The following is an 18,753-nucleotide window of genomic DNA, read 5'->3' as shown; positions in this document are numbered from 1 at the left end:
TGATTTCCAGTTCAGATTTGAAATGTATTTACAGCATTCAATTTATGCAAGACCGTTAAGTATTTATTTTCCTGTAGTATTTCATCATTTAAAAAATATATTACCCATGCTAATTGCTTAAAGGTCCAGCAAGGGCTTATACGTATTGTGGGCTATGAGGTTAAACAATTGAACAGGCAAACACACGTCTCATGAGTCCTACACACACACACACACACACACACACACACACACACACACACACACACACACACACACACACACACACACACACACACACACACACACACACACACACACACACACACACACACACACACACTCAACCTCATCACCAGGACACTATCAGAACAGCTGTTAAAATAGCAGCAGCAACATCTTCTGAAAAAGGTTCCATGTTGGGACAACCTTAGCAGGTCTTGTCCTGCATGGCTCCTAAGTCCTAAGGACAGAAAATGGCAAGCTTCTTGCCTTTTTCCCCATACTAAACGTCAGGGATCTGCTGATCCAAAGCAAAGCACTTTTATCTGAATCTAAATCAACGCACCCCGAGCAATGGTTTCACAACAACAACTCACACACGCACTCCATAGCAATTTGCTGCTTAATATCGTATGATAAACAGCACTGTTTGTTCTGGATGCTCTGCAATGTGTGGCTGGTCTGTTCTCTCACCCTCCCATTTATTTATCCCCAGAAGATTATTTTTAGGTTGCTTAGCAACGTCTTGAGATGGCTGGTGTTTAGGATTGAGTAAAAAGTGTGCTTGCGTGTATTCATCTGTGTGTGTTTGCGTGTGCGCGTGTGCATTTTTGTGTATGTGTGCATGTGTCTTGCCTTTGCATTCAGAAACACATAAAAAGGAATGGCATGACATAAAATGTGTACATGGCACTATAGATTTGTTTTAGTCCCAATCTTTACTTCGAAGGGGAAAATGACCACACAATTATTTAAAACAAGTTCTGCCTCATATAATAAATGCTGTTGAATGTTTCTAATAGTGGACTCAGGCTAAATTAAGGCAATTATGGCCCTGCCAGACAGAAGAGTGAATAGCTCTTGTAAATGATTGAGATTGTATTTCTGGATTGTTTAGCCATCCGGCTCCATCTGTTATAGTGCCACAATCTGACGGATACCTTGCTTTTATCAGTAAAAGCAGACCATAGATGCCAGAGAAGTAGAAAACATCAGGGAGACAGCATTTTAATAGAAGTCTTTCATGCACCATTCGACCCAGGTTCAAAGAATAAAGTTCTTGATCTAACACAATGAAACACTCAAGTGTCAAATGTTAAATTTCTTGTTTGCTAATGATTTGAATCTATAAAGCACTTACACTTTGGAAATACAAAATGTGTATTCATATTTTCCAATGTAGCCTATGTTGCTCAAATCATTGAGAGTGTGCCTGTAGGCATATCGAGCAATCTATATCTTGCATTGATAATCAAATAGCAGATAGAACAACTGAAAATGACTTTCAGGAAAGCTTCACACATATTCAGCGTCCTGATTTGGGCATTTTGCTTACATAAGATTATGATTTGTCAATCAATATAAGGTGTGAGTTTGAATGCGAGCCTGCGTGCGCGCGTATTGGTATGCGCACATGCGTAATAACTACAACCCCTGTATTATGCTTCATTTTGATCTTGTCATAATGTATCGGTATTCATTGGATAAACATATGCTTGCATTCTGTATTCCTCGTCAATACATGAGAGACCCAGTGAAGTTATTGTGTGCTGGTATTTCTGTCACTGCAGCTCGCTGGAACCCCCCCTCCCCTTCCCTTCCGAGCGCAGATTATTGGACCAAACCATTGCCGCAGTAAGACTCAACACCTGTCACATCAGTAATATTTTCGAAAATAATCGGATGTAATAAAAATCACTTTTGTTAACTCTATTCTATAGTGGGCTTATGTTCAATAGTGTGCTCACGGAAATCGCGCTTTAGTGCATCACCTCATAGGAGGAGCTGCCAAATACCCCCGACCCCCCCTTTTGTGCGATTCATTGGCAGCATCACCCGTTGCCTGCAATGGCGCTGTAGCGGGGCAGACCATGGGCAGACCCTGGCTAGTGTGTCAAGATGTTTAGAAAGGGCGACTCTGGTCTGGGCTGTTTACCATCCTGGGATGGGATATCATTGTCAAATCCATCTAGGACTTAAGTATGCATGCATTTCAGTGGACTACTGTGTGTTTGTTTATTCGCACCACGAAGCTGCAGCAATACATGTAAGTCAATCGTTTTTATACATTGTAGCAGCATCATTGTGAATGATTTTAGAAACTTATGCATTTCCCCCCTAATATAAGAGAAAGCGCTGTCATTTGGTATTTTGCTGTGATAGAAGGCGACGTCGCATTCAACGGAATATGGCTTAGTGTTGTTCACTGAGGAAAACAACCTGAGCTCCTCATGACAATAATATGCGCTGTGGTTGGATGTGCGGCTCTCCTTATAATCTGTTCCGAGGCTGCTTTCACTCATTTAAACCTTCCGTGTTATTCCTCTCTTCTTAAAGTTGTTACTGGGCATGCATTGTTCACCCAAAGAACACGAACCATTAAGTAAATATTGATGCATAGATTCATCTCCATGGATTTCGCCTCCCTTTATCGTTCCAACTTATTTAGCGGTGATAACGGAGAGCCACCCCAGCCTATGTGCAACTGATGCTGCTGTGTTTCTGCTGCACTCATCAATGGTTTCACCAAAACCTATCCAGGCCTGTAGACTGTTGGGGTGTATATTGTTTATTGATGCATTATAGCTTAACTTGCGAATCATAACCAATCTTCGCCTATTATGATATCAACATGCATAAAAACAAGTTGCTCTTATTAACTTTTTTCATGAATGTTCATTTGATTCTTTTTACCATTTTAATAACAAGTACAACATGCTTGTGGCATTAGCTCTGGTTGCGTTTGTTCTGACGCTTATGGGGGGGGGGGGGGGGGGGGGGCGACTGGTTTGTTTTGGTGATGGAGGGCAAAAGCTCATCTCCTTATGTATACAGAAATATTAATGAAAGTAGGGTAGGGTCATTGGTCATTACCACACCTGAAGAAAGAGGTATGCTATTACACCTCTGGGAAAATCCATTGGTCAATAATAGGAAGGATGTTTATTGGCCAACAGTGAACTTCCACAGGACAACATCTAAGGATTATGCTGTGTTTTCAATCCAGCCTTAGATCTGGAAAATGACAAAACAGCAGGACGCTCCCTTCATTCATTTATTAAAGCAGTATTGATTATTGACGTGAACAAGAACAACACCTGCTAACGGGACCTCATCAGAGAGAGCTTCAGACCAAGGCTTGATATAATTTAGTACTTGCCTTCTTAAAGCGTTCACTGATCCATAATGATTGTGTCTTTCTTTTGGAATTTGTATCTGTGTAATAATCACAGTTTGGCCTTTGCAGTGAGAGTTGCTTTTACCTTTCCGTTTCTATATTTTTAAGTGGCTCTCTCCAACACGAGGAGAGTCTAACGACAGTTCCTTATTACCATGTTTTTTGCATACAGTTTCTTTTATCTGCACTGCATCTCGCTAACATCTCTCTTTATTTCCCTCAGGATTGAACGGGACCCAATGGAAGCCGAGTGCCACTGGGATTAGATTTGCCAGTACCGCAGTAGGTCACGCCAGACAACTTACTTCCATGTTCTAATCAGGCCACTGCTATGTTGAAATCCCCTCTGGCTCTCAAGGCGACATCATGCTGAAGACAGAGGCTTCCGGGGAGAGGACCACCCTGCGGAGTGCCTCTCCCCATCGCAACGCCTACCGCGCCGAGTTCCAGGCCCTTAAGAAGGCCTTCGACCAGCCCCTCATTGATGGCGGCTCCAAGCCCAAGGGCCCCGAGCGGCCCAAGCAACCCCGGGGCCGCCAGTACGGCGCCCACGTCAGCCGCATCAAGGACATGTTCATGCAGATGGGCACCGAGCCCCCCGGGGCTAAGACCCGGGACGAGCTCTCTCCCCAGAAGACGGCCCAGCCCGGCAACTCCGTCAACAAGGCCGACGGCTTGGTGCTGAAGCTCCAGCACTCGCTGTCGGCCGAGCGGATCGGCGCCGCGGGAGCCAAGTTCTCCGAGACCAGGATGCGGTTCGAGCAGCAGTCCCGCGACCAGTCGCAATCGCCCGTCTACCCCCACGGGCGGGACAAGAGGGGGTCCCACGAGCACCTGGACGACTGGCGGGGCAGCAGATCAAACCGAGGCAGTACGGACTCGTTGGACTCCCTGTGCTCCCGGGCGGAGGCGTCCTCGCCCACCGTCAGCCAGCTCAGCGCCGTCTTTGAGAACGCAGACCAACAGTCGGACCGACAGGGCGCGCACCACAGAGGCGTCAGCAGGCGGGCCCTCTACTCCCCGGACGGGAACCACCGGGGCCACGGAGGGGACCTCAGCGAGGACGACTCCCGCCAGTCCCCCGTCCGCGGTTCCCGTCGTAACCGGAAAGGGGGCAAGCTCCCCGCGTCCGCGTCCGCCGAGGACCTCCTCTGCCCGAGTCCTCAGGCGGAGCCCGTAACAGGCTCCCCGCAGAGGTCGGACACGCTCGGCCAGGCTGCAGACGGCCCCGGCGACAGAGGGCGAGGCGTGTCGGCCGCACAGACCAACGGAGGTCAGGTCAACGGATCGTGCGGTGAGGAGGACAAAGATTCCGGAAGGAAAAACCTGGAGGAAGACATCCTGTCCAATTCTTTAGCGAATGCGCTTGACGCAGAGGACAGCCGAGACTCTGGGGCCCCGTTGAAGGACGGCCCGGACGCTCCCGGAGGAGAGAAGGTTCGAGACAGCGGCAAAGAGCCAGCGGACGGCCGCGACGAGGACTACGCGGGGAACGAGCGTATCATTTTTAACGCAGACGGAGACGCCTGCTACCAGGGCTGGGGGGAGAGCTGCACGGACCCAGAGGACGACTTCTACGGAGACGACGACGACACCGTCTACGACCCGGGTGCTGAGCTCACGGAGATCCCCGGTCTGCCGGAAGAAAACCAGGAAGACGTCCCTCCGAAGAGGAAGATCTGCTTCAGCACGGCTCCTATGACGGTGAGTTGTGTAACCGAGGGCAGATGACACACTGACTAAAGTCCCTTTGAGAGAGTATGAGGAACAAGATACAATAATCTTGGCTGAACCTGTTCCTTATAGTCAACATAAAGAGTACAAAAACAACCATCATCTTCCAATGACTATAAGCTTGCGGAAATGTTACGTAAAGAAAAGTACTCCTTAACCCGTGAACTAGTTAGCTAGTGTTAGCATGCTTACCAACCATGCTCTGATAAGACAAGCAGCTAACACTTGAGCCACCTGTCTTATCTTGCTGCTGAAGCAGAGGGGCTTTTATTGTGCGAGTTTGAGGCAGAGCTTGAGGTCACTACATTGCCCTCTGGAAAACTGGCACGTGAATTGGAAGAACATCTGTGCATGTGTGCATGAGTCACGAAGACTCTGCACCCCACGCACTTTTCACAATACCAACATGTGATGATCCCGTTCTGCCATCACTCACTATACTTGTGCAGCGATAGAAACATGGGTTTATACAATCTGATGATTTGAGCTTAGATCATGCCAACAAATTTAGCATATATATCGACAAATTATACTCTTAGAATAATAGTTGTGTCTTGTGTTGATTTGATATAGCTAAAACACAATTTAAACCTCCATCTCCATGGATATTTCCCTAGATAAAGACCAAATAATTGCAGTATTTAGACGGCCTCTCTCAAGAGAACCATTGTTAATGATAACAATGCAGCCATGATGTCCTGGTGAATCCCCCCCCAGAATATTATGTGTTTTGTTGGAGGTCATTCGTTTCACAATAGGGTTTAGAGCTGCGGGACATGTCTGGGGATTAAAGACCCATTATGTAATCCATTGCACGATCTACCTTGGTTTGGAATAACTAAGCTTAACTTCCTCAACATATACTTGATGTTGGTATGCATGTGTATGTGCTTATGTGTCTGTGCTAACCCCAGACATGGCAGTAGACATGAAGTGTTATGCGATGGATTAAGTTCTGACAAGCATGCCACGGGTTAGGGATCAATCCTCTTAGCATGCTGTATTGAAACAGAACAATTAGCCCAGTTATTCAGAAGTAAATATGACAAGCTAGCTCGCTAATCTCCCAGTGGAAACTATGTTTACGTCTTTGGTTATGGGTGTCTTTCTCTCTCTCTTTTGCTTTCTTCCTCTTCCTATTCTCATTTCTCTCTTTCGCTTTTCCCCTCTGTTTCACTCTCTCTAACACGATCTATGCATGGATTGTTTAGAGAAACAAATATACCCGTCGTCGCGCAATTTAAGCAATAACATTGGTACACACCCACAAACACTCTCTCACACACACACACACACACACACACACACACACACACACACACACACACACGCACACACACACACACACACACACACACACACACACACACACACACACACACACACACAGATACACACACACAATATCACACTTTATCCATCAAATAACAACCTCTAGCGTCACTAATTGCAACAATACCGGCATTTTTTAAGGATGATCTATAGCTACACCCTGAATTCTGTACCTTTTTTATGTTTTCAACAACAACGTTTGAACGCGGTTAAGCCTTTGTGCAGAATGGGGCTTGTCTACTAGGCTAAGAGAGTCTGAGTGCTAACACTCTCATTATGTGAATATGGAACACAGTGGAGCACACCGCTTGTGGTCCAATTATAGGTCGGTCAGGCTGGTGGATGCTGGCTCCTCCCTCTTTTGTCTGTTGTCGTTTCCAGGGGGGGGGGTGGAGAATACTGGGTAGTGGGTATGCAGTCTTCTGTGTTCTCTCCAAAAAAAACATGATGCCCATTAATCATATGGAAATGAAATTCAAAAGAGGCTGCTTTACCCCTACGCAGCATCTCCTTATACAAGGACACACACAACCATGTGCTCACACGCACACACACACACACACACACACGTTCACACGCACGCACGCTCATTTAAATGCAGGCCCACGTCCATGGTTCCACATTACATACGTCCCTCCCACCTGCCTGCAGCACACGCCCTCTGTCGCCACGTGGGCTAACAACCAGCAGCCTGTCTTTTGTTTGGCCTCTGCTGAAACAGACAAAGCCCTTCCTCTCTCTTTCTGCGAGCTGACCGCGCACGGGACTGACTTGACCCCCCGCTAATCTTTGACTTAACTTGACTCCCCCCCGCCCTCCTCCCTCCTCCTCTCCCCACCCCCTCCCCTATTCCTCTTAGTGTAATATTTCTCTGCGTGGCTCCCGTAAAGCCGATAAAATCATATCAACATACGGCTTTGAAAGCGTAATTAATTTAGAGATCTTAGTGGCACACGGCCAGATGTCGGCGTCCCTGCTGTGGGCGTCGTGTTCTGGTTCCCCCTGATCCACGGCCACTCGGCCAGTGGTCACCGGCCACACGATGAAGCACATCGCTGTGGTACATCCCATCTGTTCATTTAACTTTCTACAGTAACAAAACGTATGCTATTTCTGAATACTCTATTAATGCATTATTAATACCATATTATTATTTGTAATAGGACTAGTAGGAGTAGAATCAGAATCACAACACCCGTCCTATGGGTTGAGGTAGCCTCGCTGTCTGGAACCGCTGACCTATGGAAAGTGTATCAGTTTCCTTGTTCAACCAAGCAACGTGCCAACCCCCTCAAACCCTCCTTCATTGCTGTCTGCAGCGTTGTTATTCATGACCTGTTGTGCACCGTCGTTTACACTTGATCCTGGCCCGGGCAGAGTGCAGGTTCATTGTGTCTGAAGTGGATCGCAGTAGGCCCCAGCTGCTCAGATGATCACCTGCCATCCCAGGCGTCTCCTCTCAGGCTCCTCATATGACTCTGGGTCTTGTGAGACTTTATACTTAGTAATAGCACGAGTAAAATGCACTGCCCGTGGTTACAAAATGTCCTTCTGATATGGAGCTGTGACGCCCCGAGGGCTTTGACACGAGAGGCTGCAACAGGATCTCTGCTGTTCGTCTTTCGGAACTTATTTTAATGTCAGGGCTCCAAACCATGAAAGTCATTCAGGCTCTCTGTATGGAGTGAATGCCTTTAGAGGTAGCACATCGTGATTTTTGTACATGTGAGTGTTGACCGATATCAAGATCTCTGTGAACACTCTCTATCAACTCTCAATATTGTATGTCTATGTCTGGATATATGCGGTATTATCACAATTTTTACAGGTTTTGTCCGTTTACAATCAGCAGAGAGCAGACTACATTACCGAGAGTTTTTGAGTTTGAATCTATTTAAATTGTACTGTTCCGTTCTGTGCTCATGGGGCTTTAGACAAACACGTTTGTGGGATTCTTCCTCTGGTTCAAGACGTTATCTGGATTATGTATTGTCCTTATGATTTACGACTTTAGAATTAAATATCGGCACTAAAACGTAAAGACATACATAAACTTGAATTCTATAGGACTTTTGAGTGAAGGACCCTCTAGGTCTTGGTGGTTTAGCTCCTAGTAATCAAAGGATGTAAGTTTATCATAAGAGGATGTGAGGTCGTTATTGGAACATTGGCTGAAACTCAGATTTCCGCATCTCTGCAGATTAGTGGGCCAAAAGCAACACGTGTAGGGACTCATTGTAAATCTGACCCAAATCATCCAATCCTCATCTAAATAAAGAACTGTGCGATCACTTCATCCCACGTCTTCACATATATGGAAGACGTGGGTATTCATTTGGGTTTTAATAAATGACAGCAGCTCTTCTTGTGAGGATATAAAGCCACTATCTTATCTATGCTATCTCAAATTTGCCAACATTGCTTATGTCTTGCTTCCTTAATGGAAACGTCTGTTCCATGTAAGGACAAAAAAAATAAATAGACTTAATCGGTGGCATCTTTTAACGTTATATTTTGCTCAGATTAGATGGTGCATAGCCAGGAACTTTGCAGACGGACTCGAAGGGATTATTGTATTTGGGTGCAGTCCGTTCTTCTGACTACTGAATGCGGTTTAGGAGCCAGGGTATGATGTTCCCACACATGTTGGCAGAAGGTCCCGTCTATATATTTGTCACTGAAAGTTTCATATATGAAAATCCTAGTTTTGAAGATGTAACACTTCATGGCGTTCATTCACCTCGTTACAACATGTATTATTGGCAGTTCTATCTTTGATCTGGTCAAATATGAAAAGATCCCGATATTAAACTCCATTTGGCTCTAAATGATGTTGCAGTACATTAGGACATTACTAAAAGTATTCATGGGCGTTTCTTTGGTGAGCAGTCTCAACTTGCCAAACAGAATTACAGCTGGTAAAAGGTGTCTCTTGAACATCACACCATTTTCCTAGATCCATACATCTTCACAGCCCAACCTCAAGCTCTCTCTCTCTCTCTCTCTCTCCCTCCCCCTCTCTCTCTCTCTCTCCCTCCCCCTCTCTCTCTCTCTCTCTCTCTCTCTCTCTCTCTCTCTCTCTCTCTCTCTCTCTCTCTCTCTCTCTCTCTCTCTCTCTCTCTCTCTTTCCTTTCTCTCTCAGCCTTTGACGCCGCCCCCTGTTTCCACTGTTTTCCTCCTCCTTCCTCTTCTTTTGTGTGTGTGTGTGTGTGTGTGTGTGTGTGTGTGTGTTGATGTGTGTGAGTGTTCATGTGTCTGCTCAGTGAAGCCATTCTCTGAGAAGCCGTCCGTTTCCTCATTATGGTTTCCCTGGCCTCTCCTAATTGGAGAGAGGAGAACAGAGTTTGATGAGGACATTAATAAAGAAGCTACTTTGTAATTGAGCCCACCGACACGTTTTGTAAAACCACCAATGTTTTACCTGGGAAAAGATAATCGGTGGATTCAGTGTTGGGAGCAGGGGCTAAAACATTACACAAATATTATCTATCTGTTTTTATTTGGATCATATATATATTAGGCAGCCTGACTCAAAGGATGGCGTCATCCTATTTTACAAATTGACTACTGTCTAACGGCAATATCCAGCGCTGTCCCCCAGATCCCAAACCCTATTTCGCCATGGTACTCCAGAACGCAACAAAGTCAACTATCGCCTGATTGCCAGCGTTGAGGACATCCGTGCTGCGTGTCTGTGTGTGTGTGTGTGTGGGTGTGATGTATGTGTATGTATGTGTGTGTGTGTGTGTGTGTGTGTGTGTGTGTGTGTGTGTGTGTGTGACAGAGCTTGGTTTTGAGTCTCTTCATCATTAATGCATCGATGTTTTTGTTTTCTGTTTCTCTGACATGCGATCCTCTCAGGGGGATTTATTTTTAATGCGCCCGTGAAAGGCGAGACAGGTCTAGTGGTGTCCCAGTACGGCCAGTTGGCCACCAAAACAGTGGCCAGCGTTGTCGTCATCCGTCGCCTTTGTGACCCGTTTGCACGCTTGTCTCGAACTTCATTACTAGAAACCCCCCCCTCACGCACAGCATATCAACAGGGACCTCTCGAGATGATTGCTACAGCTTTGGAGCGCTGATGCAATATGTACCTAGATTGTGTCATGTTAAAATTCTGTAAATATTGCGATATGATATTACGATTTCTTTGTGCGATTTTATCTTTAGTTCAGGTCAACGCATAGGTTTAATGTTTGGGTTCGAGCTCTAGAAGCCCGTCAGTGTTTTTTAATTAACGTACAGAACAGGTGATTACATTATAGCGACCTCTGTAGGATGGTACCATTATTTGCTTCCACTAAGGTAACTGACGCTTCATGCCATAAAAACAAATATATATGCTTTTTTGTCAACCTGGTGATACAAGTATTGTGGAAGCAACAAATTGCATGCTCAGATGAATAATTCTTTTCGCCCCTATTCCTAATAGCCTTTTGGCTGACTCATAATATTGCCAGAAGTATACCAAATGGATTTCAACTCTATGGTAGTGGTGAAAGGCTCACAATGTGGGGATATTTGTCTTGTGTAACTCCATTCTACAACTAGAAACAGTTGTTGGACTGACAATTGGACGTGTGTTATATTCCTGGAGTGTTTTTTCGAATGGATTTTTACAGAACAAGGCTTTCAGTTGCTGGACAGGTCATTGTTGTATCTTTGTTCAGGGAAAATATTGTCCTGAGTTAAACATTATTGTACATATTATGTACACAAATGGCAGTTGGTAAAGATATCTTCCATCCGATGTTGAAACTACAGACACACTCTTTCATTGATTTGGGGCCACAGTGCACACAGTCTGTGTGTGGGGCACACAGTCTTCCAATGCTGTTATCGTTACACTACGCAGAGAGTCGATTAGAACCACAGAATGTGGCACCTCATAACGCTGCTCTCCACACTGTATCACCGTCCCAACAGCCTGTTGAATTATGAAGCAAAGTCACTGAGCATTAAAGAGTGATTCGCATGCAAGACACAGCCGTCAGCATAACCAGTTTGAATCCTCATTTCCAAATCCAACCTCCCCTACTGTGGCCCTGACACAATAGGAGCCACGGGTGGTTGTCCTTGAGTTACATTGGTTTAGCAACTCTTGGCTCCATCTCTGTTTTTCGCTGGGGGAGCTTCCTGCTTTCACTTCCCGTATTCCCAGTTGTTCTCTCTATTTCGGGCTAACCAATGGGTCTTGTTCATGGTGGTCCGGGCACTTACTGTCTCCTGCCAGATACTGTTGGGACGGTTTTCACACAACGTTATATTCAGAGACGGGAGTATGGAAGCATGAATACTTTGTTACTGTCCTTGAGTTTATTTTACTGGTATCTGTACTTAATTGATTATCATTTTTTCTGACAGCCTTTAACTTTTACTCCCTACATTTAAACACAAATATCGGTACTTTCTACTCCTTACATTTTTGGAGTAGAGAGTAAAAAGGACGGGAATTATCTCCAATTCTTTTATTTCGCATCATCCTACGCCTTCCCACCAACAAGACCAATTTCTGTTACATTTTTTTTGAAGATAGAATGGTTAAACTTTGAATTATAATGCTCAAACTTGTGTTTGAGCATTATAAAGACCGAAGTTGTATATGAAATGCATCACACACCGTTATTGAATTATATTTCTTTACTTTTACAAGTCTAGCTTATGCATACTGTATATAGTACATACATCACTGAACAATACGATCCCTGATTTCACCCTTGTTTTCTCTACGTTTCTGTAGTAATGGTCATAGATGTTTGTGTTAATGTCCCTCCCTGTGTTCATATTTCCTTGCCTGTTTGTTTGAGTTGATTGGATGATGAGTTAATTTGTGTGCTTGCTTAATGTATGGGTGTGACCCAATTGATGGCCTTGCCAGGTGGCAGAACATCTTGCATGGTGGTTTAAAAATCAATAGTGTGCCACACCTTTCTGGCCTGTTCCTTCTCACTCAAAAGTGTTGCGTGTTCATGTGAGTTTTGTCTTCCTACGTTTTGTTCAGTTTAATGTAAAATAAATTACTTCTGCGTTCAAAACCAGATTGGATGGTTTTTGTGGCAATCTGAGTAGGGAGGGGACAACTTCCATGCTACTGGCTGGTTCCCCTAGGCCATAACACTTATTAGATTCTCAATGTATCTTATATATCTCAAATTATGTGAATGTCCTCCTGGCCATCCTGTCTGAAATGAGGAACGAGAGTCCTTTTTTCACCTTGTCTTCTTGTTTGTATTTCTAAGCGTCACTCCGCTCATATTCAGCCATCATACACAGGGTTTCATATATTTCCTTCCCAGCACCAGGAACTTTCTCATCAAATGAGCAACCAGACCTCTCCCACTTCAGCTCGCACCGTGTCGGTCGGCTGCCATGGCAATCACCTCTGACCGCCATGGCAACTCAACCTCTCTGGCCGCCATGGTGAGCAATGTCTCTGGCGCCATAACAACACAATGTCTCTGGCTGCCATGACGACCAATGTCTCTTGCCACCACGACGGCTGTGAGTGTGTGTGTGTGTGTGTGTGTGTGTGTGTGTGTGTGTGTGTGTGTGTGTGTGTGTGTGTGTGTGTGTGTGTGTGTGTGTGTGTGTGTGTGTGTTTGCGCACACACGTGTGGTGTGTGTGTGTGTTTGTGTGCCAGGCTCTGTTAAATCCACTGCTGGCTTAGCTGGGCTTGTGCCACAGGGGTGGGCAATCCATCTCCGTCTGAACGGCGGTGGTCTCTGCGACGTCGCAGGTCCTATTCTTAATGTCATCAGTGGTGGGTGGCTGCACACGGGCTGGGCCAGCCTGGCCAATTTGCCCCCTCTACTCCAAACCCGCTGTCTATGCCCCCCAACAGTAATTTCTCTATTTAATGTGATCGTATTGGCTGTTGACTGCGCTTGCCATAGCCCCAGTTTCTCTGGTTGAGTGGTGTGTGTGTCTGTGTTTGTGTGTTGGTGAGTGTGTGTGTGTGTGTGTGTGTGTGTATTTGTGTGTGTGTGATTCAGCCTTTCTCTACAAGGTTGTTACCTCTCCCGCACCCTGCTTTAATGCCAACCTCTCTCCCTCTCTCTCGGTCTCCCTCTCGCTCTCTTTAATTTACTCTCTATTTTATCACCCTGCTCATTACAACCTCGTTCGCCCTCTCTGCTGCTCTCTCCACGTTGTGTCCTCTGCTGCTCCTCTCCGCGGTACCACAGACACCCAGCGCCCCCCAGCCGGGTGCGCTACAGTAAGCAAACGCTGAGAGAGAGAGAGAGCGAGACGAGCAGTACGCAAATGAGGCTTCACTTGATCCCGGTGAAGCCTTTCTTACCCTAGCAGCAGCAGCAGCAGCAGCAATAGTTGGCCATGCTTGGTTGAGAACCTAAGGGTCTCTCCTTGTCTCCAGACGTCTCCGTCTGTCACAACGCAAAACCCAATGCCCGTTCTCCGAATACAGGAAGTGACAACAAATTATGCACCCTGTCTGCCGATCCAGCAGCCGCTTCCTCTAAAAGACAAAGCGTGGGTTGGGTTTTTTGACCGCTGCCAAAAATAGTAAACCCAAATGCATGCAGTATTTAGTCAACAATGATGAACTCCCCTTCCCCCCCCACACAGATAAATGATGGATATCCCTAGAGACGGAAAGACAGAGATACAGACTGGGAGCCAAAGAAAGCCAGAGAGAGAGATAGGGAGAGAAAGTCATTCGATGCCCTGATTAAGTCTGTGCTTGTGTGTTTGTGTTTGCACATGTATGTGTGTGTTTGTGTGTTTTGGTGCATGTGTGTGTGTGTGTGTGTGTGTGTGTGTGTGTGTGTGTGTGTGTGTGTGTGTGTGTGTGTGTGTTTGTTTGTGTGCGTTGTAGTGGAAAGTGGTGAAGTTGGTATCGAAATACTACCGAAATACAGGCTGCAATGTGTGTGTGTGTGTGTGTGTGTGTGTGTGTGTGTGTGTGTGTGTGTGTGTGTGTGTGTGTGTGTGTGTTTGTGTCCCTGTGTGCTTGCGTGTGTGTGCTCTAACCCTCGTTTACACTCTTCCTAATGAATAGGATGTGATTCCCCCTACACTGCCAGAGCTTTCTGACGGCCTGGATTGAGCATGCTTGGTCCAGCACCCCAGTCGATAAATCACATCAAGAGAGCTATTCAGTTAGATGGCCCTGCATCTTATGTCATCGGATGTTGACCGTAAAACTCAACCCTCTGTCGGATAGACAGATGGTTAGACAACATCAACAGACAGACAACATCCATCGCTGCACCGACGGAGCTCCACACCTTGTTGTCGTTTTGGGTATACTGGCTCTCAGTTTACCGTGTACCGTGTCCGTTGCGTCATGGTAAACGTCGTTGTGCCCCTGTCATGTTAAAATTGTACCGGGGGCGAAAATTGTACCGGCCTACGTCATCGTTTGTTTACATCCTGACAACCTGACAACCTGCCCGGCAACAGACGACGCGATGCAGAAAACATGTTTCCAAACGACGAAATAACATAATACAGATAGCGGATCGCTATCTGTATTATGATAGATAGCGATAACACTTGTTTTTACTTTATATTTGTATTGTATTTAATTTTTTAATCGAAACAATAAAAAAATTTGCCCGCAAAACGGGCGATCGCGTCAAATGACGCGTCAAATCACGTAGGAAGGTTCTTGAACATTCTAGACTATGAAACCTGCTTAAAACACTCAGTTTACTAGCTAAATTCGATTAAACAATTCAATACAATACAAATATAAAGTAAAAACAAGTGTTATCTAGCGATCTGTTATCTGTATTATGTTTCAAGAACCCTCCTACGTCATTTGACGCGATCGCCCGTTTCGCGGGCAAAACATTTGTCATTTGACGCGATCGCCCGTTTTGCGGGCAAATTTTTTTATTGTTTAGATTAAACAATTAAATACAATACAAATATAAAGTAAAAACAAGTGTTATCGCTATCTATCATAATACAGATAGCGATCCGCTATCTGTATTATGTTATTTCGTCGTTTGGAAACATGTTTTCTGCATCGCGTCGTCTGTTGCCGGGCAGGTTGTCAGGATGTAAACAAACGATGACGTAGGCCGGTACAATTTTCGCCCCCGGTAAAATTTTAACGTGACACCGCCGTCCACATGTATGTTGCATTGGGTTTTATTCTCAAATTGCAGCGCTCGTTTAAACGAAAAGCGGTCAGATGGACCGCCGTGATTCATGGTTACGGTTCTGAGAGCACGTGTTGCGTTTTGATGGAGTGTGTGACGCTGTGCTCCGGTGGGTGCATTCATGGGTCAACCCCCGATCAGGTGATGGCCCATTACTGTCAGGGTCAGGGTCTGGTGGTGCAGCCCAACCCCCCCTGGAGCTCTGAGCTGGAGCTCTCTCTCCCCCAATCCACGATCGCAAGGTTGAACCTCTGATCATCACGCAATGTGGCGTCCTCTGGTTGCCTGTCTAGAGAGAGAGATGTACCGTCTGTCTGTCTATCTGTCTGTCTGTCTGTCTGTCTGTCTGTCTGTCTGTCTGTCTGTCTGTCTGTCTGTCTGTCTGTCTGTCTCTCCTGTTCTCCATTTTCTCTGACACACTCTCATTTCTCCTTTCCTTTTCTTTTTTTTATTCCCAATTGCAGCCGCATACTGTTCCAGTGTCGCTTTGTGTGCTGCCTCGCTTGCCCTCCTTCTCTCTCTCTCTCTCTCTCTCTCTCTACCCCCTCCCTCCCTCTTCCACTGGGTGTCTACGCTCCCTGCCCTTTCTTATCTCTCCATGACCACCTCCACCTCCTTCATCTCCCTTTTTATTCAATCTCCTGCTTTAATGCATTTGTGTCATCGCCCTCCACCTTTCTACCACACTCATTTTCCTTTTATCTCCATCCCTCTCTCCATCTCTCTCTCTTTCATCCTCTGTCTATGTCTCTCTCTCTCTCTCTCTCTCTCGCTGTGTCCCAGAACAGGGTGCACATGCTAATGTACTCGTGCAGCTAGTTGTTAGGGAGAGGCTGAGAGAAGCCATTACGGTGTGGAGTGGCTGCCAATGGCCTTGGACATTCAGGACCGCCCAGAGTGCTGGTCTTAGCATTTGTTGACAGTGTGCAAGTGTATGGTGTGCGGGTGTTGGTGTGTGTGTGTGTCTCTCTCTCTCTCTCTCTCTCTCTCTCTCTCTCTCTCTCTCTCTCTCTCTCTCTCCCTCCTCTCTCCCTCTCTCTCTCTCTCTCTCTCTCTCTCTCTCTCTCTCTCTCTCTCTCTCTCTCTCTCTCTCTCTCTCTCGCTCTGTGTCCCTCTTTGGGTGTGTCAGACTTGAGCAGTTTACTGCAGTAACTGTCTGAGTACATGTGTGTCCGTCAGCACCCACTTGATACATGGCGGAACACTATCGTGTTTTTTACCTCTGCTGATCAGCTGATGATGTTGGGTGGTGGATGTGTCCCACTGTCCCATACCCAGGTTCATAGTGGGTCACCGATGTAGGGCTGGATTGACTGCCAGAGTGCCATACAGCCCTTCTCTTCATGCTTAACATCGTTTTTCATGTATAAATGTCTCTACCTGTGACCAGTCCAGCAAACTGAACAGAGAGACGTAAAAACATGCCAGCGTTGGTTATTAGATGGCTTTGAATGATTGTTGATGATGAGATCGGTCAAGGACGAAGCGGACACAGGACCGAGGAACGATGCCGTCCAATGCTACGGTGTCATTGGGTTTATTACTATTATTGATTGCGGCTATATATTGTAGACAGGATAGTTTACTATGTGTTTCTACCGATTAAAGACCAAAAAGCATCATGTCTAATTAATTCTCAATATATACAATCACACTCTAATTCTATAAATGAATCTTAACCATAACTTGTTTAAAACGTATATGCTGGCCTTTGACCCATTTTGTTGTTGGCTGCCCTAAACATATCAAAATATCGGTTCTTAATACCTTTCTATTTGGCCTCAGGCTACCCCGGCCTCATTGTCTACATCACGTATAGATTGGATTTCCTCCAGTAGTATCCGGTGTGGGTTACAGTGGGGGGAGGAAGGTTATCGTGGTGCAGCACACATGACTTTATTTGTCATGGGACATAGAGAGTACACAAACGAGGCCAGGCCTTGTGTATCTATGAGGGGAGGCTCTCCCTCAGGCTAAATACTAAATTTAACTCTGCAAACATTTTTTGCAGAGACTTAAACCCGAGGTGTGCACGCTGGTGTATTTGACTACTTATGAAGAGAAGCTACGCGGACGCAGTGCATCCGTGTACTGTACTTTCATACTGTACGACACTTTGCAATCCATTCCGTACGTGTGGTACACCTCTGGATGCTTTGTTTTGCTAGCACCTCTCTCCCCCTGCCTGTCCCCTCCCACTGCCTGCCAGTCAGCCGAGCTGTCACCTGACCACTCTCTCTACAGACATCCAGCTAAACATGAGGGGGGGGGGGGGGGGGGGCTCACAGATGGGCTCGCAGGCAGCAAAGTAAAGGCCGCTCGGTTACAAGACATCAGCAGCAGCCTGCCAGTCAGCCAGTCAGTCAGTCAGTCGGTCAATCCTGACTCATGACTATAGGATGCGACTCCATATGAGGAGGTACGGGGGAGGATCATTATGCAGACACCCACCGTGCGGTCCATGTCATTGAGCTCGGGATGGTAATGAATGATGTCTATGAATAACAGCCAGGGAGGCTGGAGCGTCTGGAGCAGGCTGCTTCAGTCTGGTGGGGGTTATTCTATGCATGTCTGTGTCACTGTCGTGTCATACAAGGAACCGACCTGCAGACAGATGGGCTGGTGGGGGGGTGGGGAGGGAGGGGGGATGGGGGTGTAGCGCGTGGCTGAGCAATGCGCCCGTCGCATCACCTGCGCAGCACAGCGTGGCCCGCGAGCCGCCGCCGCCGCACCAGACGCACTGCATCAGCATGCAGGTCTGGTGTGGCCAGAGTCTGGCACACCGGAGCGCTGCATGATGCAAGAGCAGAGCAGTCCTGTGTGTGTGTGTGTGTGCGCGTGCGTGCGTGCACGTGCGTGCGTGCGTGCGTTCGTGCGTGTGTGTGTACGTGTGTGCAATGCTTGTGTATCTGTGTGTGTATGCAGTGTGCACATGCCTCTCTACTCCCCCCCAACCCCCCAGACCAGACCACCACCAAACCCCCATCCCTTGCCCGCCCCTCCCCCCTGCCCCCCAATGTCGTCAGCGGTGAGCGAGGGGCAGAATGTGATGGAGTTTAGAGTGACAATGGAGCCCTGAGGAGGATGAGCGCCCTCCCCCCCCCCCCCCCCCCCCCCGCCCCTCAAGAGGGTGGCGTGCCTGGGGAGAGACGTGGCTGATATTATTCTTTCAACCC

General features: G+C 46.6%; 1 protein-coding gene across 1 annotated transcript in view; it reads left to right on the top strand.

Moving 5' to 3' along the window:
• Window positions 1-1,850: 1,850 nt before the first annotated feature.
• ppp1r9a (protein phosphatase 1, regulatory subunit 9A) overlaps window positions 1,851-18,753 on the top strand; it is a 39,303-nt gene continuing 22,400 nt past the window's right edge. The window contains exons 1-2 of the mRNA XM_030347728.1: window positions 1,851-2,248; window positions 3,603-5,083. Of these exons, the coding sequence (XP_030203588.1) occupies window positions 3,746-5,083 (1,338 nt within the window). The 5' untranslated portion in view covers window positions 1,851-2,248; window positions 3,603-3,745. The remainder of the gene's footprint in view (window positions 2,249-3,602; window positions 5,084-18,753) is intronic.

Source organism: Gadus morhua, chromosome 22, assembly GCF_902167405.1.
Source record: "Gadus morhua chromosome 22, gadMor3.0, whole genome shotgun sequence".
In the NCBI taxonomy this organism is placed as follows: domain Eukaryota; kingdom Metazoa; phylum Chordata; class Actinopteri; order Gadiformes; family Gadidae; genus Gadus; species Gadus morhua.
Note: the sequence above shows the minus strand (reverse complement) of the source record. Positions and strands in the feature narration are given on the sequence as shown.